The sequence below is a fragment of the Trifolium pratense genome, linkage group LG5, assembly GCF_020283565.1.
Source record: "Trifolium pratense cultivar HEN17-A07 linkage group LG5, ARS_RC_1.1, whole genome shotgun sequence".
Taxonomy (NCBI): Eukaryota; Viridiplantae; Streptophyta; class Magnoliopsida; order Fabales; family Fabaceae; genus Trifolium; species Trifolium pratense.
In genome coordinates, this window is record NC_060063.1 from 15168801 (window position 1) to 15194313 (window position 25513).

Genomic DNA, 25513 nt, shown 5'->3' on the forward strand with positions numbered 1-25513 from the left:
ACCTACTCTAGTCGCTTGTTCGAGCGCTGCAGATAAGGTAACTTTTGACCAAAGATTTCTTTCTCTTTTGATTTGAATGCAAACTCATTGAAATGTGGTTTGTAGGATGCACCTGCTCTTTCGACTATTCCTGAACAAACAAACACTGCCACCACACAAGATCCTCCCCATAATGATGAACCCACCAAAGACAAGAAAAAAAGAAGAAAAAGAAGGATCAACAATCTAGCCAAATGGCTACTCCTGAAAACCAATCCTCTGAGGTTGAGGCACAACCAGGCACTCCTGTGCCTCCTGAGAACCCTCCTCCAGAGCAAACAGAGAAGAAGAAGAAGCATAGAAAGTCTCCCATTTCGACTACTGCTATCGAGACTCCTGCTGTCACAACAGAAACACCTTCAGTGCTTGAAGCCGCTGTTGACAATCAAACTCAAGTAAGCCATTTTTTATTTCTTATCCTTTCTTTAGCTCTTGGGCTTGTTATTTATATTGTGACTTTATTTATTTCAGCCACAAGGTTCTCCACAAGCTATCCCTCAGGATAATCCTTCTCCCAGCAAAGTGGCTGAAGAAGTGGTCGAAGAGCCAACTGGTGTGCAGCATGAAACTGTGCTAGAAAAGGCTTCATCCCCTCAAGCTGTCGACACCGCTATCCCCAACAGGACACCATCACCTAAAACCACTGGCTCACCACCTCATGGCGCAGAGGATGACACTCTTAAGCTTAACAATGAAGAGATTAAGGATGATCAGGGCCTAACACAAGAGAACCCTTTGTCAAATCCAGCTCAAGTGTCGACTGCCAGTGATCCTCCAACCAACGTTCAAGCTGATCATGCTGCCAACCTTTCCACTGAGCAGAGGCCATCATTTGATGGTGAGCATTCTACTACGAATCAACCCCAACCAAGTGGGCCAAGCCATGATTCTGACTCAATGAATGCTAATACCACTACTACAAAAAAGAGCTTTAATAGCGCCTATTTAATAGCGCTTATTTAAAAAGTGCTATTAAAACATAGAAACAGAGCTTTATAATAGCGCGTTTTTGCATAAGCGCTATAGTAAAGCAAATTAATAAATTAAAAAACTGTTATGGCTGGGTGTCGAACCTTTGACCCCTTGGTTGATGAATAATAAAAAAAAATAGATCAATTTTTTTTAAGAAAAAACTTATCTCCTACTCTCACACAACTGCATCGTTCCTACTCACAGTTCCATGGTTCCAACTTCCAACTCTCCTCTTTCTCTACTCTAATTCCTGATCAATGCCATCTTGTCAATCCTCCATCTCCACCTTGCCGCCGAACCCTAATTCCTTATACCCTCGTTCAACCTCAATCTTCGTCGAACCTTATGTCCTTCGTTTCGGCCCAAAACACCTCCATCGAACCCTAAATTTCGCGATTCTCTGTGTAACAACCTTATATAGTTATATCTCAACATTTTCATTGATTGGGTAACGACAATTCTCTATGTAACCCACTGTTTTGATTGGGTTTATCTTTTATTTTAATTTTAATTTCATTGATTCATATTATATGGGATTGTTAATTGTTGATTTGATTGATGATGATTGTTAATATTAACCAGTATTACTAGTATTTTTTAATTTCAAGCTGTGTTTGTTTTCTTGCCATTTAAATTGTGTCTGCTGCATGTTTATATTGGGGTTTTGCTGTTGTTTCAGTGGTGTCAGAGGAGGTGTCTGCTGTTTGAGGATATTGTTGGTTTGTGCTTTAATTGGTTTGGTATGGCTGTGTGTTTTTGTTGGGTTTGGCCGAGGGATTGTGTCTTTTCTCCGTGTTTCCTTTAAATTGTTACGCCTCGGTTTGGTTTGATGTATTGTGCTTCTTGATAATGGTTGAAATAGTCATAAAGCTAATGTTAATGTGGCAGCCCTCTTTGAGCTTGATTCATTCCCCAATTGTTACTCTTTTGAATTTCATCTTTGATTTTATGTTACCAGTGTTGTGTGATCAAATTTTTTGATTACTGTAGACTGGTGATTTTATTTCATTCTGTGTGGTAGTAGTTGGAAGCTTATCCACTGATATTTAAAAGCTAGCTGGCTAAATATACATTTGATAGCTTCATATACCACCGACATGGTACACCAATTTCACGGTTTCTATCATTCCTCTGTTTTTATTTATATCCATATAGTTGAGGCTAACTCCTAACAAATATTGCGAACTTATTTGGTTTCAGATCATGTTACTATGAACTTTGCCAGAAGTGGAGGACATGGGATGTTAACAAATGTAATGAGGCATACTACTCCTATGATACTTCAAATTCACATTTGTTCAAGATACGTTTGTTAGATTTCCTTTAAGTCATTTTAAATGAGACTTTAGAATACAAGCTGACCGAAATGCATTGTTTTGTTGAATTTTTTCACTTCTATGCAGGGACGGACACATGTAGGGGCTGAGTGTGACTTTAGCCACACCAGATGTTTCCAAAAAAAATTTATATACTGAAAAGAAAGAAAAAAGTACAGAATTGTTAACCTCAAACAATCACATATTCTTTCTCTCTTCCTCTTCAAATTCTCAAATAAGCAAGATCAGAAGTGTCTACCTCAAATCCTCAATCTTCAATTCTCTACCAATTGTAAGCTTATAGGTGTATTTGAAAATCTAAGGTAAAGTGAGTATTCCAATTTTCTCCTATTCTTTTCTCCTTTTTCAGCTGAATCCTAAAACCTCAATTTGTTAAAATTTCAATTTTCTCAATTTCTCATAAATGGGTACCTTTATAATCAATTGGTGTGAAGAACAATAGTTATTTAGTTGTGATTTTGATCTGTTATGTTCAGTAGGTTATTGTATGATTGCATTACTTTGTATTGTTAATATACCTTGAATTTGTTCCTCTAACTTTGATAGTCTGCTTTGGTGTTTGATGATATGGTCATTTGTTTGGATAGTGTCCTGCTATATTATGCAAGTGTTGTAATGTTTCCTTACCATGTGTTCAACAATAAAAGAACATAAGCATCACAGTAATAACGGGAAAATAACTTGACTTTACTCAATTTAAAATCACAACTAAAGAGCCCCAATTTGTTAAGAATAGAGAATAGAACAATTCTAAGGAATTTGAGTCAAGTTTTTTTATGTTAGTGCAATAGTTTCCTAAGAATTAGTTTGAAATTCAATTCTAACTCAATTTTATGTTTTTTTTTACTTGTAGTACTTTGGTTGCCACTAATCTCGTACATACTCTAGGGATATGTTAGATGTGGTGAAGAAGGAATGAGTTGTCTATATGATCACTAATGTGATCAACGGGCCAAAAGTACTAAGGTATGAAATTGAATTGATATAATATTTCAGTTTTTTGGCTCAATTCATTTGAGAAAACACATTATGTTTCGCTCAAATGGTTGATTTAAACCTAAGTATAACAGTAGCAGTCGGTTCTTGTTTGATTTTTTTGGTCTTTAAAGGAGTTGTTTTATATATGTTCATTTTAATATTTTTTTTGCGCTTTTTGGATGGCTTGCTGCAGAATTTCTGCATTATAACTTCTGGTTAACATGAGAAAGGTGCATGCTGGCTTGTTTGGAAAATAGCAGAGGGAAAAGAATGCAAGACAATTTGACCTCCTCAATTTGGTGGTGCTTTAAGGGTGAGTTAGGTGTCGTGGTCTTGGTTAACTTTTTCTTGCATCTTGATTTGCATATGATGTTATAATCATTTTACAGATTCAAACATGTTAGAAGGTTTTTTTGAACGATTAATGTTCCGGATAACGATAAGTTGTGATACTTTAATTGTTGCAAAATCACTAATTTTTGATTTAGCATGTTTTAGTCTCTATGATATGATGATTTGAATTAATCTGTTACTAAATATTGATGATGTTAGGGAATTGGAGATGGTGTTAAACTATGCTTCTTTGGCAACTATTTGGTTAGTTTTCTGCAATGTGGTCCTTTGTTTCTAGCTACGCTAAGTAAAGGCCTAACTAATACAAAGGTGTTGGTGGTTTTTTTCATCTTTGTTTTCTTTTGTTCAAATGTGAAAATGTTTAACTAGATTGACTTGTGGTTTTTTTTCCTGAATTTTAACTCAACTTTGTTTTCCTTCTCCTTTATTTTCTCACACAGAGGAAGAAGCTACTGCCACACAAGGAGATTGCTCGCACCTTCGTCGAAGACGTCAAGTAAGTTTAGACTCTTACTCTCTTTCTTTATCACTTCAAAATCTCACTTTATTTTGTTTGATTTGAGTGTGGTTAGTTCATGCATTTGGAAGTAGCTCAAAACCCTCTCAGCAAAGTCGCTCCCCTTCAGTCTAGTTGGGACCTCACAGGTGCCGCAGAGTTTGTTCTTTTTTCTCTGCTCTGCGGCAAATTTTCTGCTCTGTTAGACTATAATATCAGCAGGTGTTTTACTGGAGTTTGTGGCTGTCAATAATAACTCATGGTCTAGGACATAGGTATTTTTGGTGAATCAATGGTGTCTTTTTTTTTTTATTTAGTTAGTTTTGTGATTTTTCCAACTCATTGCTTACTAAGGCTTAGCAATGCATCTATATGCTCTGTAATTCATATATTGATTATAGTTTAAATGCAAATTGTATTTGGATTTGAAGATATCCATATTGTATTCTAGTAATTTGTAATTAGATTTGAGTAGCATATTTTCTAATCAATACTTAGTATGGTACACTGTTTGAATGCCTTTTGTGGTGTTTGATTACAATCAATGAAATTTGTTGGCTCTTTATTTTATATTCAACGTATAGCCTAATAATTTTTTAATTTTTTTTTTAAAAAAGAAGGACTTTTAATAGCGCTTATTCAATAAAGCGTTATTATAGGTAATGTGGGCGCTATCAGTAATAGCGCTTTAAAACGCTATTAAAAGTAAAATAAAGCGCTATTAAAGGGGCTTATTTGTAATAGTGTACCTTCGACTCTGATGATAGCGATTCCCACACTGGTGATTCGTTTGGTGAAGAAGGTACCTCTGTTTCGAAGCCACCTCATACCGTTGTCCTGCCAGCTGAACTTGCTAAGGAATTGAAGGATTTAACCCCAGCAGACGCACTTAAAAAACTTCTTTCAAGCCATGGTGCCTCTAGTTCCACTGCTGAAGACAAGGAGAACTTGCTCGAGCAAGAGCAATTTGGGCATGAAATCAGGTTCAGGCGAGAAATTCTTCAGGGGGATATGTTGGGCTTACTTGAACGTGGCTCCTCCATATATTACAACATTAAAGCCCTTTTCCACAAGCTTCAAAATCCAATGACTAACGAAGCAATGTTCCTCTTGGTTACTCAAGCTGAAGCCTACTTAGAACAATTTGTTAGCCAAACCCAACTTTTGGCCAGAACTAGCGAACTTCTAACATCTCAGCTTGCTGCACAACAACGCCATTTCGAACAGGCATCCAGTTGTAATGCAGAAGTCACAAGGATTAAAGCCGCTTCTTCTGATGCTCTCGAACAGCTTGTAACCTGTGAGAACAACATTGCCCAATGGCAATCTGAGATTGAGGCGCTGCAAGAGAAAATTCGACAAGAGGGGGTCAAAATGGAGAAACTTGCTGCAGTGGCTGTCGAAGCGCAAAGGGCCAGGGTTGATGAGCTAGCACATGAGGGAATCCAACACTACAGTGATGGCTTAGCTGTTCAGAGGCAGGTTGAGCGCCTTACCAATGAGAAAGAGATGCTGCAGCGTAAGTTGGTTTCCATTCGAAACCAATATTATCAATTTCAAGCAGCTAATCGAAAACCCCCCTCGCCGTCACAGCAACAACCTTAGGACTTTGTAATTTACCAAATTTGACTTTTTGATGTTTCGTTTGTAAATTTTAACATTGGGTATTGTCGAACAATTTCAGGCATGCTCCTTTAATGTATGCCTACTTTTGGTTTTAAATGTCGCGTGTTTATATTTTGCCTAAGTGTTTTATTCTCAAGTTCTGTCAATATTTGCTTTCCCTCTTTTGGTTATTATCCCAAGTCTAATTAATGTCATTCTGTAAAGGATAAAGCAAACAGGTTTCCAAAGCGGTCAACATAACTGATTACACAACTTTGGGCATTTATTGAAACGACATTTCCCTATGAAACTGACCATGGTTAGTTGTAACCACATGAGCATTAAACGCACACTGAGCTCCTCTATAAATAACTGCGCTTAAGACTCTTTCTTCTCATCACCCATCACATACCAACGTATCAATACCTCTTTGAAAAAGGATGGATAACAAGAAAAACTCGTCTTCTTCCACCCAAGACTCAAGCCTTCAACGTCCTCTTGGAAGAGGAAGAACCAAGACACCAGCTTTCAAGCCTCCACGCACCAAAATTCATCGCCCTAGGAGGGCAAAAGATAAGGAGATAGAAACAATTATTCTATCTTCTGATTCTTCAAGCTCCAGCTCAGATGATGAAGATGAGGATTACATTGAGTTCCTTAGCACCTGGGAGCCTGACGAAGAATACCCAGGGACTCCTTCTTCTGAGAAAGAAGAATCTCAGGTTTCAGAACTCTCCAGTTCTGATTCGAAGGATGTAAAAGCTCAAGTCCAGGGTAAACCCTAAGTGGTTACCCTGCAACATTCAACCATTTTTATACTTTCTTGAACATTCTTGAATGATTGGTTGTAATGTAGATTGTAATGAATAAAAATTTCGTTTTTCTTGGCAATTTCTTTTACCATTTCGCAATCTTTTAAATCTTTGCGTTATTCATTTTTTTATGCATACTTCTTGCAAAATTGGCTTGTATTTTTTCAAATATTTGCCATTCATGTTGACTGAACGTTTTTCAGGAGTTAATTCTTCAATCTCGTAAGCCCCATTTGATAATATTTGGGAAATTTTAATTGGCCCTTCCCAATTAGGTGACCATTTCCCAAAGACTCTATCTCTTCTACCCATGGGAAGAATAACTTTCCAAACTAAATCCCCTAAGTCGAAGGTTTTAGACTTAACCTTTTTATTGTATGCCTTGGCAATTCTTTCCTTTTGTCGCACTAAAGCATCCAACGCTTGCAACCTCTCCTCATCCACATCTACTAACTCATCTAACATTAAATTCCAATAATGGTCAGGAGGTAATTCCAGTTGCCTTTGCACTCGAATTGATTGCATCATTATTTCAACAGGCAACACAGCATCATGACCATAAGTTAGTCGAAAAGGCGTCGAACCTGTTGACTCCTTAGGAGAATTTCTGCATGCCCATAGAACTTGATCTAAAGTCTTGTGCCAATTCTTTGGTTTTTGAGCAATGTGTCTTTTAATTAAACCAATTATGACCTTGTTGGCTGCTTCAATTTGTCCATTTGCTTGAGCATAATAAGGCGTCGAAGTTATTAATTTGAAGCCTGCTTGTTCAGCAAAATCTTGCATCTTTCGACCAACAAACACTATTCCTTGGTCTGTAGTGATCGTTTCAGGAAGCCCAAACCTATAAATAATATGGTTTTGGACAAAGTTGATCACAGCTTCTTGATCCACATTTGTTAGAGCTATAGCCTCTATCCATTTGGTGAAATAGTCGATTCCAACCAATATATAACGTTGATTCTTTGATGAAGCTGGCCTAATCTCACCAATTAAATCTAAGACCCAGCCTCTAAAAGGCCAAGGTTTGACAATCGAGTGCAATTCACTCGCTGGAACATGCTGTATCCCTGCATGTTTTTGACACTCTTGACACCCTTTTCATATTCTATGCAATCCTTAAGCATAGATGGCCAATATAGCCCTTGTCGAAACAAAAGCCATTTCATTTTGTGGCCTGCTTGATGAGCACCACAAGCCCCACTATGGGCATTGGAAATTGCTACATATGCCTCGTTTTCACTAAGGCATTTCAACAAAACCCCTTCAGGTGTTTTCTTAAATAACTCATTCCCAATAATTGTGTAACTTAAGGCTCTATATTTAACCTTTCTTTCAGTTACACCTGTTGGATTTTCCAAGTAATTAACAATGGGTTGTCTCCAATCATTGTCAGTCAAGTTATCAATGACGAAGACTTCTGTCATCAACTCATCAAAGTGTGCATCCACCATTTCGGAATTGGTCTCGACACTTTGTTCGTTTGCCCCCAGCTGTTCAGATGTTGTCGATACATGGGGCATTGCTTCACATGTGATTAGCTTTTCTTTGATCTCAACTAATTCCTCTAATTTTTCCCTTGTTAACTTGTAACCAGAAGCGATTTGAGCTAAATCATTTGCCTCCTGGTTCTCGACTCGAGGTACATGTTGAATATCACATGCATCGAAACGTTTTAGTAAGGAGAAAGCAATAACAAAGTATTTCATCAAATGCTCTTGAATGCACTTATACTCCTTTGTTAACTGCTTTATTACTAACTCCGAATCTCCTCTGATTTTAACGTGTTTTGCCCCCAGGTCTAAAAGAATCTTTAGGCATGCAATTAAAGCCTCGTACTCAGCTTCATTATTGGAGCAAGTCCCGTTAATCTTATACTTAAACTTTGTTGGAATTCTTAAAGGAGAAATAATTAAGATTTCAATTCCTGTACCATGTCTATGTCTCGAGCCATCAAAGTATAAAGTCCAAGGCTCAGAATCTACATATGTTATTGTAACTTCGGCTACTAAATGATCAACAAGGAAGTCAGCAACTATTTGGCCTTTGACAGCCCTCAAAGGTTGATAAGTTAATGAGTATTCAGTCAAAGCCAAAGCCCACTTTCCGATTCGACTATGCAAAATTGGTTTTAATAACATATGCTTAATGATATCAAAGTGAGAATAAACATAAACATTAACTGGCTTGATATATTGCTTAAGTTTGGTACAAGAAAAATACAAACATAGACAAAGCTTTTCAATCGAACTATATCTAGTTTCAGCATCATTTAGAATCCTACATAGATAGTAAATAGCTTTTTCTACGCCATTTTCATCCTCTTGCGCGAGCATGCTTCCAATAGTCGAATCTGATGCTGCAATATACAACTTCATTGCTTTATTTCGAATGGGAGGCATTAAAGTTGGAGGCTTCGACAAATATGCCTTAATCTCATCAAATGCCTTTGCTGTTCTGTTCCCCATTCGAATACGTCGTCTTTCTTGAGTCTTAACAATGGAGAAAATGGTTGAGCTTTACCACTTAGGTTTGATATAAACCTTCTCAAGAAATTGATTTTTCCTAGCAAGGATTGAAGCTGTTTCTTTGTTCCTGGAGGCTTCGTCTCCATGATAGCCTTTGTCTTGTTTTGGTTAATTTCTATGCCCTTTTTATGCACAACAAAACCAAGGAAATCTCCTGCATGTACACAAAAAGCACATTTTAGTGGATTCATTTTTAATCCACATTTTCTCATTCTTTCGAATGATTTTCTAAGATGATCTATGTGTTCATCCTGAGAAGAGGATTTCACAACAATGTCATCAATATAAACTTGCATAAATATTTCGATGAAATCATGAAAAATTAAGTTCATGGCTCTTTGGTATGTTGCTCCAGCATTTTTCAAGCAAAAAGGCATTACTACCCATTCATAAGTGCCTAAGGCACCAGGGCAACGAAATGCAGTTTTTGACACATCATCCTCATTAATAAAAATTTGATTATAGCCTGAGTAGCCATCTAACATGCTTAAATACTCATGTCCTGCTGCTGAATCAACTAACATTTCTGCTACAGGCATAGAATATTCATCTTTTGGTGTAGCATTATTCAAATCCCTAAAGTCTATACAAACCCTAAGTGATCCATTTTTCTTAATGACAGGAACAATATTGGCTAACCATTCTACATACCTGGCTATTCGAATGAACTTGCACTTGAGCAACCTTTCAATTTTTGCCTTGATCTTTGTCATGATTTCTGGCGCAAACCTCCTTGGAAGCTGCTTCACAGGTTTCTTATCTAGTCGAAGAGGTAGCCTATGTTCTACCAAATTTCTGCTTAGCCCAGGCATTTCATTATAGTCCCATGCAAAGCAATCTTTGTAGCTCTTAAGCAGTTCAACCATTCTTTCTCTTAAGCTTGGATCAATATTGGCACTAATATAAGTTGGCCTTTTGACAGAGCCATCTCCAATATCAACTTCTTGCAAAGGATCTTGGGCTTGCATTCTCTGAATCGAACTGTGTGGATCCTTTTCAAAACCCAAAGGTTCATCATCATAGATGCAATCTAACCTTTGCTTTTTTCCATCATTCACGTCACTAGTCTCCAAGGCCAGTCTATCTTCTAAGTTAACATTGGCTTCGACAGCCATATCTTCTTGTGAACTAATGGCCTCGAGAGCCATTTTGATTCTATTCTCGGCTGCGTAAGCCGTAATTCGATCCCATGCTGGGGACTTAATCATCATACTCGTTGAAATTGACCCACCCAGAAGCTGGTGGGTAAGCATCCTCAGATAAGGGCTTCTCTATGTCTTCCCTTTCCCAACAAAAGCCATGGGTTGGATGCAGTTTGACTGAGTGGTATACATTCTTTGACACCACTTCATTTGGATCGAAGGCAGCATATTGCTCACCACAAGGAGCAAATGAAGCTAGGTTCTTGTCAAAGTTTTGTAAAGTCACAGTGCCTGTCTCTGAAACATATGCACTCTGGTCTGCCTCTACATTTTCGACTAAACCATCTTCTCTCCAGATGATTAATCTCTGGTGCATGGTTGAGGGAACAGCCCCAACACCATGAATCTATTCCCTTCCCAATAGCAAATTGTAATTGGGTTTAGCAGCAATGACCATGAACAGGGTCTTTCGAACTGTGCTACCAACACACACACTTCTAATTGCACTGCCCCCAGGGAATGACCAGTTTTGCCTTCATAATTGGCCAGTACCACGTTGTGGGAATGAAGGTCTGTGTCATAAAGACCTAATTTCTTCAGCATGAAATGGGGCATGATGTTCACTACAGCTCCACCATCAACTAAAACCTTGTTTATTCCCACATTATTCACTTTTGCTCTGATAAATAGAGCTTTCAAGTGGTTTTGCATTCCCAAGTCTGGCTTCTCGAAGACAGCTTTTTGTTCTTCGACACAACCATTTTGCATCACATAGTAACACATTGGCTTGTGGTCAGCCAAATCGAGAGCCTCAAAGTCCTCTTCTAACTCATTGACCTCTGTAGGCACATCATACTCTAAAGGCAAGATAGACACCACATTAACCATCACATCGAAATCTGATCCCTCATCCAAGAGATCATCATCATCCATGTCATCCTCACCTTCTACCACTTCTTTGGCAGCTTCAACTGTTGGCTCTTCCAATACTATGGAAAGCCTTTCTTTCACTGGCCTTTTGGCCATTTCAGCTTTCTGGGCCACAACAGTCTTGCCCCCAGCCTCAGCATCCTTTCCTGCCAACTTCTTTTTCCTCTGAAACCATCGCCACTGAGTGCGAGTCATAGGATTTTTTTCCTTATAGTTGTTCCTATAAGAGTACTTGTTGACTTCTGTGGCAGCATTCACTGTTTCCTTTCCAGCTACCACTTTTGAACCCTTAGGTTCAGACACAATGTTCACATTTACATTGCTAGAACTTCCATTTTCCATCATTCTCCGATTGAAAGTCACATACTGCCCGCTTACCCATTGGTTAATGGGTGCTCTCCCAGATGGTTTGAAAGTGTTTTGGGGCCCTAGCCTTTGCTGGATCGAAAGACCTTTAGTAATGGGCTTTCCCCAATTGGCTCCTTTATATGGCCAAGCTTTTTGGTTTGGCCTAGCTTTTGGCCATTTTCTCTTGTTTTCAACATAAGGCACAACATTTTGAAGGCCTGCAGTGGCCTCTTTGTCGCACACAGCACTGCATCTAGGGCAAAGCATCACCTCAGAGTTTTTTAGCTTGCACCTATGTAGGAAGTCCACTAGTTCTTCCTCAACATTGGGGTACACTTCACGCACCCTCTTTTCATACTCTTCTGCAGGCACAGCCTCAATCGGAGCAGCAGCATCTACAACTTCAACCATGTTGCAGTCATACACTTCGACATAGGTGGCATCAGCAGTTGGTAGAGGGTCTGAATCCACCTTCATTGGAGGCTTTGCCTTATCAGCATATTTCAGCCTTCCTTCATTCAGCGCTTTTTGTACCAAGTCCCTGAAAACAACACATTGATAAGTTTTATGTCCCAAATAATTATGAAACTTACAATAACCTCTTTTCTTTCTTTGTTCTATTGGTGGTATTTTCATATCTTTTGCTCAACAATTTGGCCATCAACTACCAATAAATCAAAAATTTCATCACATTTTGTAATATCAAAGGTATAGGTTTTTGTGACGAACTTATCATTTTTTGGTTCGACTGGATTTTTTCCATTCGACGGCCTTAACAACTTACATGTGTAAGGAGGCCCAGGCTTTAATTCAGCCACATTAATATCACTGTCTTCAAATTCTAAGTACTCATCACTAATTTCATAATCGATTTCATTATCATAAGAATCAACAAAACCAATTTCTTTCTTTTTCTGAAACTTAGAATTTCTAGCTTTTTCAGCCTTTAACCTTTCGATTTGTCTCACTCTGTCAGCTAACTGTGACATGTCTCCAAGGTATTGGGTATCCAATTTCTTTCGAATCGAATAATCTAAGCCACCAGCAGCCATTTCTACCAGCTCATGTTCAGGCACTTGGGTAAAGCACCTGGATTTCAGTAAACGAAACCTATTTAAATAGTCATCAATTGACTCTTGGTTTTTCCTTTTTACACTGGCTAGCTCTTTCAGACTTATCTTGGTTTGACCCATATAGAATTGTTCATGGAAAGTTCTTTCCAATTGGGCCCAACTATGAATCGAATTGGGAGGCAAAGTTGTGAACCAAGTAAAAGCGTTCTTGGTAAGCGAATTAGGAAAATACTTCATTCGCAGATTTTCATTATTTGCCAAATTCCCAGATTCAGCTAAGTACCTAGCAATGTGTTCTACAGTCGACTCGCTAGTGTCCCCAGCAAACTTAGTGTACTTTGGGACTTTCCAACCTCTTGGCAACTTTGTTTGCAACACATATTCATTGAAGGCAGAAACAAAATTTGGCCTTCGACAACCTGTGTTTAGGCCATTTTGGGCCAAAATCGTTTCGACCATGCTAGCCAAATTATTCTGGCCAAGTAAGTTATTGTTCTGAACCTCTCGCACTACCTCGTCAGGATCCTGGTTCCTCCTGACCATTACCACTGGAGGGTTCTGGTGGACCACTTGAGGATTTGGGTTAAACACTGGAGGATTTTGATTTACCACTTGAGGAATTTGGTTAACCTTGTAACGACCCAATTTTCAAATTAATAATTTTTATGTGTTAAAGTATTTTATTAACTTAGAAATTTTAATTAAGTTAATAACTAGAGTTATTTATCGAGTACTTTAGTTATTAAGCGATAGTGAGAGTATCGTGTTATTGGGCCAAGCCAATTGGGCTTGAGGCCCAATGGGCCTTGTGAACATGAGTGGGGCGGCCATATGGCCAAGTCAAGAGAGAACATTTCATTTGTTCTTGTTCTTGACAAGTTGGAGAGAGAAGAGAGCTCAAGAGCTAGGGCAAGGGAAAGTGAGGAGAATCAAGATCAAATCTTCGAGTTTTCTTCGAATCCAGGTATGAGAGTAGGTTCCATAGTCGTGGGTGATTCGAGGAAGGGGAGAATGTCGATTTCTCCTTACCCGAACTTCCTCCACCCCATTTTCGTTTTTGATTGGAATGGATTTTCTTGATGGAAATCGTTCCTAAGGTTCTTAATATGTTTAACATGCTTGTAACATGATTAATGAACGGAAATAATGGTTAAAACGAGTTTTCTAATGGATTAAACTCAAGAACTTTGTGTTCTTGAGAGTTTTGATGAAAAAGTGTCAATCTTTACTTTTTCGATGTTTATGGCGTAGATCTGAGAAATGAACCGTCCTTTTGTGTTTAGATATGTTTGTTTTGCTTGAATACAAACTCTTTTGGGATTTATAACATGAAAAATGGGATTTTTGGGCGTTTTTGTGTAGAAAACGCATGTTTTTCCGCCTCAGGCGCAATAATTTCCGCCTGAAACGGAAGAGCAGTGAGCAGCCAACCTTTCAGATTTTTCTGCGCCTCAAACGTAAAAATTTGCGCCTCAGGCGTAAACTTCCGCCTCAAACGTAAAAATTTCCGCCCCAGGCGGAAATACTGCAGTTTGCACCAGTTTTTCATCTGCGATCTTCCTTTGCATGTAGTTTCGAATCAGTGTCTTATTCTTACATGATTGTTGATGATTGTTGATGCTTATAATGATTGTTAATCATGTATGAAGTATAAATGAAGAATATTAAGGTTTTGTTAAATCTTAATGATGAAGTATGTTGGATAGTGTTCCACATAATAAATGAAGAGCTTATGCTAATTATTTGTGAGTGAATTCATGAACACATATACATGCATTCATGAATTAAATAGGATATTGGATATTCCAATAAAGAAGTATATCGGATTATATTTATCCGATAAAGAAGGATATTAGAGGTGAGATACTCTAATAAAGAAGATGGTACCACATGCATTAGTAATGTCTAGGATTGACATTCATGAAGTTTAAGCATTAGAGTTGCATTAGGTTATATGTGTGCATTACTTGATAAGTGATATGTGACATATAATTTGGCTAAGTGTAATGAATTGTAGATTGATTATTTGGTACTTGATTATACATGTTTAGAACTTGTAATTGAGTAGTTAATGGTGATGCATGTTTATAAATTATGAATATGCTTGTTGTTGTTGAAGGAGTGTTTAAGTACCTTTTGCTTACACTTATATTTTGATTATGTGATCTAACTCTCATGCTTTGTGTTATGTGCTGGACCGTTGGGGGTTCAGATTCTCAGGTTGAGGATCCGGCTCAGAGTTAGAGGCGTTGCTCGTGCTTGGTGTAGCACACTTTTTGGTGAGGAGTTTAGCTTAGACTACTCCTTTAGATATTTTTTTGATGGGTTGTATTTGTTGCTCTGATTAGGTGTAATACCGTGTCGGGATATTCGCTTGATTTGTATTTAAGCCCGTGATGGCATAATTGACCTTGCTAATCCTATCTTTTGGGTTGTAAACATAATATCCTTTGTTGATATGGCCTAGAGCCTAGGGATATTGTGTGAACAATTATGATCATTGTATGATATACATTATGGTAATTACTCGCTTTTAATTTCCGCTGTGCTAGCATGACATGTTTGTGCCGTGGTTTTGCATTATGATCGTGACGCCTTAATTTCTTAAGTGTTTGATTTATTTATATTCAATAAATTCGCGTTAAGGGGTTTGGGTGTTACAAACCTCGTGAGGGTAATAAGTTTCCTCTTGTGCAACTAGTGTAGGTGTTGGGTTTGGAAATGTTTCATTGGCCACATAAGTTGGCCTCTGTTATACTGGAGTTGCAGACATTGCAGGTAATATCACTTGGGGTGTAACAGGATTTACTCTGGGAGGTGGAGGGGGTGTACCAAAAAAATCAGCAATTCGACTCATTTGGAATGCTAACATTTGGTAACTTTCGTTGGTATTCTGAATTAATGGATTAAACACAGTACCAATTTGTTGCGTCAAAAGATTAACCATTTCATGATTACTCTCATCCATTTGTTGCCTTAGAGACAACACAGACGTAGTAGTTAAGGGTGTGGGAGTCACCCTTGATGAAGTGTACCTATCAGGTTCGAAAACTGGCATCCCAAGGCCAAGTGTAGGGGGAGGCCCATACATGAGATTAGGACCTGATGGTGGTTTCGAGCGTCCAAGACCAGCAGTCACGGACGGGATTGCCATAGTTGTTATTGGCATAGTTGGAATGACATCATGAACATTCGAGATTGTTGGACTGGAAAATATTGGAACGTTTACCAAACCAGACGTGTTTAAACTCTGTGGGGGTGGATCGACTCCACCACTCGAACTTGCTTCACTACTCATTGCGCTAGAACTTTGATTTCTATTAGAGTTAGATCTTTGGGTAGTTTTAACCATAACCTAACCTATCGTCAGTTATAAGCAAGTAACAGGTTTCTCATTCCACAGCATACAAAATATTTTAAACAAACACAAAACCAGTCCCACTGGGCGTGCCAATTTGTTTACGTGGAAATTTGGTAAACAACCGCTAGTTTAAGTATTTAAACTCGCGAGACCAACTAGTAAATCTCAGGACAATTTTGTGTTTTGTTTACTTAGAAAAACGTTTGAATGTTCGTTTTCAGAGAGAAAAACAAACACTTAAGAATTAAGTCGATTTCAAATAATAAGAGAAAATGCTAGTTCGAATCGCCTCGAAACAGCAGTTTCTTAAGCAAACACTTAAATTAAACTAAAGAACATTGCTGGAAAGTAAATTGCATTGAATGTAAAGCAATTACAAATGAATGGTTCACAAAACATACATTTCTCCTCAGATATTCCTTTCGTTCGAACGCTGAGTACTTAGAATTTCAGAGAGAGTTTTGTGTAAAATTTTGTGACCCTTGTTCTGAATGAAAAACTGCTATAAATACTAAAGCAAAGTGGTAACTGCCTCTCGATCATCTGGACGGTCTTTTGTTTGCCACGTCGACCCACGTTCTCCACTTTCAATCTTCATTCCTCCAGCGCGCGCCAATGCTTATTGGGCCTTTACTGCTCCTTTTGGGCCTGACCCAACTAGCCATTCGACTCCATCTGTACTTTCGACAAGTTTTTTACAAAGCCACTCTCAACCATGCCCTTCTAAGCCTTCGAGGCCTTCTTCCATTTCGACATGATCGAAACTCTGACACACCATTTGAAAGCCTCATTTTACTAATGTAACCTTCAAGTAAATTTTGGACCTACTAATTATCTTTAATTAATAAGTACCAAATTTATACCCAACAGGTAGTCATACGTCAATCCACTCCTTTTTCATTCGTTTAGTATTTTTATTATGTTTTATTTATTTTTTTATTTTTGGTTTGAATCAATCAAATTAAATAAATAAATATCACATGGGGTGCAGAAAGTATGCAAGGGGGGTGCTGGTAGCAGGAAAGAACACAGGCCGTCTGATTGATCAGACAGCCTTGATGTGATCTTGAGGGGAAACGTGCCTGGCCGTTTGATGAGGATCAACGGTCACTGATGAGTGTACTGCGGGGGGTGATCGGGCGCTGGATCGGATCCCTATAAATACCCAAAACCCACCGATTTTGCCCAATTTCAATTCTTTCTCTCTCTTCTCTCAACTTCTCTCTCGGTTCTCTCTTCTCTTATTTTTCCAAATTCCCCAAATCAGGTTTTCTTAATTAAACTAAGGAAAGATATTCTCTAACTTTAGAGTGCCAAAGTCACATGACTTTCAACCATTTTTTTACCATTAGATTAATCTAAAAGCACCGGTACATTAGTACCTATTAAATCAGTATTTTTTAGCAACTGGCTTAGAAGATAAAGAATATGAATTGGATAATAAGTCCAAATAGAAAGATAATTCGTAGCCCGATTAGCTTTTTTCCAAACCTAGCCAAACTTAATCTCTACAAGATGCAGATTAGATGGTTTAGAGATATAGAAAATTTCTATAAAAATATAGATGAACAACTGTCTAAAGAATATAGACAAATGGTTAAACTATTCCAGAAAAACCTCAAATTTATGGCAAGATGAGTGGAGATAGTGTAACACTTAGATTACAGAAAATTCTGGAGAACTTTTCTGACCTTCAGAGTAGGGTAGAAAAACAAACATCCTATTTAGAAAGACAATTTAAAGAAGATAAACCCCATGACACATGGAGTTTTAGTAACGAAAGTTTCACCTGCTATGAAGAAGATGAAAGTCATAAATACCCTCACCTTTTTCATACAAGAAATCCACAACTCAACAACATAGCATGTATGATAACTTACATGATAAGAAACCTTTGTCAAGAGAAACTTGTTGAAGAAATTCAACCTGTTAAGCTAGAATGGTATCAAAGGGTAGATATGATTCTAGAAGAACAAAGAAAGAGTCAAGAAAGGATAGAAGACCTTTTAGAACTTTTAGAAAAAAGATATTTAACTCAGGATGAGTTAACTCAAATTCTTAAGAGGGGGGAAGATAGGGGAAAAGCAATAGTTATACCGGAACCAGAAATTCAAACCCAACCTAAAGAAAAAACTTCTGAATCCAAACAATTAAGTATTAGACCACCTTCTACTTACTTTTAATGGAAGATACAGAAGAAACCCTTAATAGGCAACTAGAAAACCTAGAAAGACTTATGGTCTCTTTAGATATAAGTGGAAAAAATCAGGAGATCCCTGATAACAAATCTGAAGATAACAATCAGATCATTTATGATTTTAGCTCAGAAGAAGCTAGTGAAAACGAAAATGAGAATCCTCATTTCGTAAAAATAGAAGAACATGGAGAAACTTCAGGTACCAAAAGACCTGCAGATTTTGAAAAGGAATTTACCAAACAAAAATTCCAAAAAGTACCTCATTACTATGAGCCTTCACAAAACCCTTTTCAAGGACAAGGTGTTTTGGACATAGATTGTAGTTTAGACACTGCAAAGGATCTTAGAGATTGGTACAATACAAATAATGTTTTAATCCATCTAAATGAAGATCTAAGAAATTTAGGATCAGTTGATATTTTCAATTACCTACAATATAAAACTAGAGGAAATGCATTCAAATATATTTCAAATTTACCACCACAAGTTATTGGAACTATGCCTTTAATAGGATCCTTAGTTACAGACTGGGTATATAGTTTACTAGTCAAAGAATTCAAAGGATGGAAGGATACCGTCCAATCCAAAGCAGCATTTTCCAATCAAAATCTTTGGAAAATAACTAATTTAAAAATTTGCAATATGTGTTACATTGATAACTTTATTTGTGAATTTCAGAGTTATTATTATAACATAGACAATGAAACAAGACTATCAAGAGGATTGTTAGATCTCCTCTATGATAAGCTTCCAGGAGGAGTGTCAACTCAAGTCAAACTATACTTTACCTCAATATCATCAGAAGGAAAGGTAGATGATACTCTAGGAGGAAGAATAACTGTTTTAAAACAGTGGCTCACAGATAAATGTAGCGAAAAGATAGCAAAAAGAGAAGCTAAAGTATCACTTTGCTGTGATAAGTTACAAAACAAAGTAGGAAACTATGGGTGTAACTCTAGAAATCCTAAAAAGAAATCTAGAAGAAATATAAGGTCTTATAAGAAAAAGAAATTCAGAAAAATCCCTTTTAAGAAATTTAGAAAAGGAGATAAGAAATTCTTTAGGAAAAAACCACCTTATCCTAAAAGAAAAATATGTCCGCAAGATAAGAAATCATGCACATGTTGGTTATGTCATGAAGAAGGACACTATGCCAATGCGTGCCCTAAAAGGGATAACCCTAAGAAAAATGTCCTACAAGCCATATACGCAATAGGATATGAACCTATAGAATCAGATGTAGAATCTGATGAGGAAATTTATGAATACTGCACAGAAACAGATTCAGAGATAGACTTAGATGTCAAAGAGAGTACTTGGTAAAGGAAATCCAAGTGCAACATTTATAAAAATAGTGCTAGAAAATAAAAACCTTTTAGCCTATATAGATACAGGTGCAACCCTTTGTTTTGGAAGAAAATCGATCTCTAGGAACTGGGATAGATTAGAAAAGCCAAAAGAAATAGTTGTTGCAGACAAGTCAAAACATCAAATATGGTTTAGCCTTAAGAATGTATCTATAGAAATTGAAGGATATAAGTTTTTTATCCCTACAATTTATTTACATGATTCAGGTCTTGATCTAATCATTGGAAACAATTTTCTAAAATTATATGAACCCTTTATTCAAAGGAGTAATACAATTTCTCTTCGATGGAAAAATCTTGGAAATCCAGACGAAAAGAAAATGATTACTACAAAAATAATTACTAGAAATGAAATTTTAAAAATGATTTCTGGCAATTTGAAAAAACTTAGTTCTATTTGGGAAGAGTATAAATTCTTTTCAACTTTAGAAGAAAGACTCGATGAAGTTTGTTCTGATGATCCATTAGATAATCAGAAAAATACTAATCATGAATTAATAATAATTCGACTTAAAAACCCGAATGAAGAAGTCAACGTTCCTAATAGAATTCCATATACTATTAAGGATGTTGAAGAATTCAAAACTGAGTGTAAAGATTTACTTGAAAAAGGATTAATAAGACCTTCTTCAAGCCCACATTCAGCTCCAGCTTTTTATGTCGAAAATCATAACGAGATAAAAAGAGGGAAAAGAAGAATGGTAATTAACTATAAGAAACTCAATCTTGCAACCATTGGAGATTCTTATGGGTTACCTAGAAAAGATTTTATTTTTGAAAAAATTAAAGGTTGTAACTATTTTTCATCCCTTGATGCAAAATCAGGATATTATCAGCTAAGACTTTCTGATGAAACAAAACCTTTAACGGCATTTTCATGTCCGCCACAAAAACATTTTGAATGGAATGTTTTACCCTTTGGGATAAAACAAGCACCTTCAATATATCAAAGATTTATGGATAATTCTTTACAAGGATTAGACCATATATGCCTTGCATATATTGACGATATACTTATTTTTACAAAAGGAACAAAAGAACAACATATCAAGGATGTTGAAATAGTTCTTTTAAGAATTAAAGAAAAAGGAATTGTTATTTCAAAAAAGAAATCACAACTTTGTAAAACTGAAATTGAGTATCTCGGAGTAATCATAAAAGATAATGGAGAACTCAATTTAGCGCCACATACCCAGGAAAAGATTTCCGCTTTCCCTGATGTATTAGTGGATAGAAAACAAATTCAAAGATTCTTAGGATGTTTGAATTATATTGCCAATGAAGGATTTTTTAAAGACTTGGCAAAAGAAAGAAAAATTTTACAAAAGAAAATTTCTGAAAAAATTCCTTGGTCATGGACAGACAAAGATACTAAGATTGTGAAAACAATTAAGAGTAAAATTCAAGTCCTACCAAAGCTTTACAATCCCACAAATGATGACTTTCTAGTTGTCGAAATTGATGCATCCAAAGATACATGGGCAGGATGTATGAGAGCTTTCCCTAACGGAAAAGCAACACTAAAACTCAATGAGTTTGGTGAAAATCTGAGCGTAACCTCAGATATACAATCTGATCTAATTTCGAAAGAAAGAAAGACAGATAAAAAACAAAATTTGGTAGATTACTCTGCTAAATTTAATATAAAAGAAAAAGAGTTATTACTCTGTAAATACATATCGGGAACTTTTTCTGATACAGAAACAAGATATCCGATAGCTGAGTTAGAAACACTTGCATGTGTTCGAGTATTAGAAAAATGGAGAGTAGAACTTCTACCCTCTAGGTTTCTTTTGCGAACAGATTCAAAATATCTAACAGGATTCTGGAGATATAATATAAAAGCAGATTATAAAAGCGGACGATTAATCCGTTGGCAGATGAAATTACAACAATTTCAACCATACATTCAGTATATAAAATCTGAAAACAACAGTTTTGCAGATACTCTTACACGGGAATGGAGCAAGCAATAAAGATCTTGCAACATAATCTGAAACAAAAAGACGAGCAGATTGAAGCTACTCAACAGCGTCTTACAAAACTCTCTTCTGAGAGGGGGGAGATAATTACAACATTACAAAATTTGCAACAATATACAGCAAATACAAACATCAGTGAACCAACTGAAGAAAAAAGCAGCAGCAACACCAAAGAAAATTGGGACTTGCTTGGACAAGATTCTGGAAAATACAACTACTATGTAAAGTATTCAGCTCCAGAAAGCTCGAAGATTCCAATTGAAGCAATAGCACCAAGTGATTGGAAAAAGGAACAAGAATCTTCAGAAACAACTTCAGACAGCAAGAAATCATGGGCTGATGAAGTAGAAGAAGAAGATGAAGCAGAAAAAAATGGTTTGTCAACAACCATCCAAACAAACGATCCCGTAGACAATGAAATGGGAAAGTTCGAAGCTTATGTCATTTTCGATGGTCCAATGAAAGGGATCTACAGAAAATGGGCAATAGCAAAACAGCACATCATCGGAAAAAATGTACGCCACAAAGGCTACAAAACCATTAAAGAAGCAGAACAAGCTCTTTACGGTCCTTACAAGGAAATTACAGCAGCAAAAGATATCCAAAGATCTTCAACAATGGAGTCAAAAAAGAAGCTGTCAATTGATAAAATCCGCCAGCTAGAACATCAAAAAACATTCCACTTAGCAGACCCAACTTTCACAGAGTTTAGTCTTAGATGGAAATGGATAAATAACTATATAGAAGAATTCTCTACAGATTGCTTCTACCCAACAAACAAGTATGGATGTTCAAAAACGGTCCTACTTCCAGGAATAGACAATCAGCTTTGTCTATCATTCTTTCAAAATGGATTGATCAGCACAATTTATCTCGAAGAAAAAGAACAAAGAAGTTTTGGAGAACTCAAATACTTTCCAGAAGAACTTCAAAACCTAGTACAAAAATTCAACAATCTCTTTGCCAAAGGAAAAGAAATATTCCTTCAAATTGATTCAACATATCCATGGTACGATGAAATTACTCTGGATTTAACTATAAAACCACAATATCTCATCAAAATAGGGATATCAAACAAGACATATCCAACTATGTCGAAAGAGAAAAATGAATGGCACCCAGCCAGTTACATTGCACAGATGAAACACTTCAGACAAAAGGTTACCAGGTTAACCCAGCAAACAAACTACAGGGTTGTTTACGACGATCCATCAACAGTCGTTTACAGCGATTCCAGAAAGCCAGCCAAGGAGAAAGATTTACAGGCTGTTAAAAATCTTGAAGAAAGAGTTGACCAGCTAAAGGAAGACTACACAAAACTACCCATGGTAATTAGAGAAGAACTGTGTAGAAATTTTACACAAAGTTACAAAGGACACGTGTGTGAAATCTGTCCGCCAAAATCGTCGGCACAAAACGACAAAGAAGCACTCAGTGGAAAACAACACATCACAATGTAGTGGCAGACAAAGAAAAGCAGCCACCCACTATGTAGGGTCGGATAAGACTGCCTTATCACTAAGGCATCTACTTTATGTAAATTATTGTTTGTCCGTTTTCTTTAGTGCGTTTTTCTTTTGCTTTAATAGCTGTCACGGATAGGGACATGTGAACCACTTGTGAGTCCTACTCCGCTATAAATAAGAGCCTTGATGCTCGTTTGTAATCAGAATGAAATTAAGTTTGAATGAAGTTTTTCATTTCTCCTAAAATCTTAGAATTTTAGTGTTGATAGTTGAGGTAATACTCTGGAGCTATCAGAACGTTGAGGTAATACTCTGGAGCGTTCACAAATCAAAATTCGAAAGAATCATAGACGGTCGTAGTGGACTGATAACAAAGACGAAAGTCATCAATTCAAAATCAAATTCAAGAATATCAAATCAGGTATAAACATGTTTATGTTAAATTTATTTAACATCTTTCAATACTATAGAATATCAAAGTTCTGTTTAAATAATGTTCAAATACATGTTAAAATATTTCAAAGATCAATATGACTGAAGTATCATATTTCGAAGAAACATCTAGCTATCACACAGATGCTATCTGTAATAATAAAATAGAAAGTGCAGAATTATCTTTAACTGCAGAAGAAAATTTCAAAAGAAAATATAACATGTTCAAAAATATTTTCTCAAGAAAAAATATTCTGAAATTTGGAATAATGACAGGAGAAGAAGCAATTCCCATTGATTCTACTCATGGAAATATAGTTATATCTACTATAGATACAACTCAACTTAAAGAAAGAATTAAAACCTTTTCAGAAAATGAAAGATCTAAAATTGGTTATATTCATATATCAACCATTCAGATTTTAATTAAAAGTACTTTTATGAAAGGTATTAATTCACCTCTAGAAATAGCTTTAAAAGACTCTAGAATTCTAGACACAGATCAAGCAACAATTGCAAAAGGAAATTGCAATCTAAAATATGGTAAAATCAAATTTGATATAAATTTACAAATTGGTTTATCCCTAAAAGATAAGGATCTTGATAGATCTATAGTTTTTCATTATAAAATGAAAAACAAAAATTTTATGAAAAAAGGTAATCACCCCTTTACCATTTACTATAGAATTAACTATGCCTTGAGTAATTCACATCATAGTATAGAATTCAAAGGAAAAGACACAATTCATATTGACGAATTGTTTGCACCTATAGTGACTCTAAAGTCACCTATATTCAGAAGCCTAGCAAGGAATAGTTGTTCTTTAATAGAAGCTGACAGAGATCTGTTTGAGGAAACAGAAGACAAATCGTTATTTAGAAGCAAAAGCCTTAGAATAACACCACCCAAAAGAGATTTTTATATCTCAGAACAAAAAGAGCTAAGTAAGCTACATAGTTCAATAGAAGGACTATCCTTACAAGTCCAAAATTTAGATAGAAAAATCTAAGAGATGCCTGGAGCAACTTGGGCATACATTTTAGAATTAGAGTTAAGAGAATACCAAAAAACTCTAAAAATGATTCTAGAAAGAGACCCCACACATATCTACGGATTCTATGATGTGGTTAAGTATAATATAGAGCGCCTTGAAGGCACTATAGAATGGGCATCACAAACCCAAACATATGATGAAGACGACATTAGAAGTTTTCAAAAATGTCTCCAAAGAGACTTAAATCTCTCAAGGATTCAAAAGACCCTCGAAAGATTACCTTCCGCAAATGCAGCTACCTAGCTAGAAAAATCTGGTATCAGAGCATAACATCCATCCAAGGTTTAAAAATAAAAAGAAAAATCTTTTTAAAAACAGTTTGGTCAAGAACCGATTTAAAAGAAAATCTTTTAAAAACGGTTTTGTCAAGAACCAATTTAAAAGAACAACATTTGCTGAAAGTTACTTAACTTTCCCGCCACAAAGTCAGAGAAAAGCAATCCATTAAACTAACAGCAATCAATACAAGGCTTCTATTTTCAAATCAAACACAAAAGCATAATATAAAAAAGGATGAACGATTGGTTACCGGCGGCGATTCCGGTAGCGCGCGACGGTGAGGAATCCAGCGGCGGTTTCGGCCACGTTCGATGGTGGAGGAATTCGGATTTGCGGCTACGGCGGTGGTGCAGTCCGGCGGTGGCTCGGCGATTCCCGCGAAAGCTGCGATCTTCTTCCTCTTTCTTTCTCCTATTTCGATCGATTTCTGCTTCTTTTTCTTCTTGTTCAATCTTTCTCAGTTTAGCTTCTTTTTGCCTCTCTGTTATGGTGTTTTGGTTTAAGGTTAGAAGTTAGTGGTTTGATTTGTGATGGTTTTTTAGGGTGGTGGTTTGTGATGATTTATGAATGAAATGGGTGGTGGTTATTGTTGTGATGTTGTTGATGAAGGTTGTTATTATAGTGACTAAGATTATTATGAACGAAGTGAATTGAGATGGAGGTGGTGATGTGTGATGATGTTGCGGCGATAAAAAAACAACAGGAGAGAAGGTTTGGAGAAGGGTGAGGCACGGCAGCGCTGCACTGTAACAACAGTGTC

General features: G+C 36.6%; 3 protein-coding genes and 2 long non-coding RNA genes across 5 annotated transcripts; 4 read left to right on the top strand and 1 right to left on the bottom strand.

The window, feature by feature from the left end:
* Positions 1–233: 233 nt before the first annotated feature.
* On the top strand, positions 234–1002 carry LOC123886098 (putative uncharacterized protein DDB_G0290521). The gene is made up of 2 exons (XM_045935437.1): positions 234–434; positions 511–1002. Exons 1-2 carry the CDS (start codon positions 234–236, stop codon positions 1000–1002), a joined length of 693 nt encoding a protein of 230 aa, XP_045791393.1.
* A 1070-nt stretch (positions 1003–2072) lies between these two features.
* Positions 2073–2876, top strand: LOC123887008. The gene is made up of 3 exons (XR_006801313.1): positions 2073–2111; positions 2212–2264; positions 2415–2876. It is a non-coding gene; the product is annotated as an uncharacterized LOC123887008 (long non-coding RNA).
* A 391-nt stretch (positions 2877–3267) lies between these two features.
* Positions 3268–4092, top strand: LOC123887220. The gene is made up of 3 exons (XR_006801409.1): positions 3268–3314; positions 3520–3639; positions 3879–4092. It is a non-coding gene; the product is annotated as an uncharacterized LOC123887220 (long non-coding RNA).
* A 7967-nt stretch (positions 4093–12059) lies between these two features.
* On the bottom strand, positions 12060–13157 carry LOC123886099. The gene is made up of 3 exons (XM_045935439.1): positions 12696–13157; positions 12326–12455; positions 12060–12082 (listed from the first exon to the last, which is right to left on the bottom strand). The coding sequence occupies exons 1-3, from the start codon at positions 13155–13157 to the stop codon at positions 12060–12062; spliced, it is 615 nt and encodes a 204-aa protein (XP_045791395.1).
* A 10227-nt stretch (positions 13158–23384) lies between these two features.
* On the top strand, positions 23385–24559 carry LOC123885897. Its single transcript, XM_045935237.1, has one exon. It carries the CDS (start codon positions 23518–23520, stop codon positions 24427–24429), a length of 912 nt encoding a protein of 303 aa, XP_045791193.1. The 5' UTR covers positions 23385–23517; the 3' UTR covers positions 24430–24559.
* The last annotated feature ends 954 nt before the right edge of the window (positions 24560–25513 follow it).

Coding starts and splice junctions, on each gene's coding strand:
- LOC123886098 (XM_045935437.1), top strand. CDS start 234: ATGGCTACTCCTGAAAACCAATCCTCTGAGGTTGAGGCACAACCAGGC. Junction 435..510: donor CTGTTGACAATCAAACTCAA/GTAAGCCATTTT, acceptor TATTTATTTCAG/CCACAAGGTTCTCCACAAGC.
- LOC123886099 (XM_045935439.1), bottom strand. CDS start 13,157: ATGGTCAGGAGGAACCAGGATCCTGACGAGGTAGTGCGAGAGGTTCAG. Junction 12,456..12,695: donor GTCTGAAAGAGCTAGCCAGT/GTAAAAAGGAAA, acceptor TCTAAGTTTCAG/AAAAAGAAAGAAATTGGTTT. Junction 12,083..12,325: donor GCCTGGGCCTCCTTACACAT/GTAAGTTGTTAA, acceptor TGTTGTTTTCAG/GGACTTGGTACAAAAAGCGC.
- LOC123885897 (XM_045935237.1), top strand. CDS start 23,518: ATGACTGAAGTATCATATTTCGAAGAAACATCTAGCTATCACACAGAT.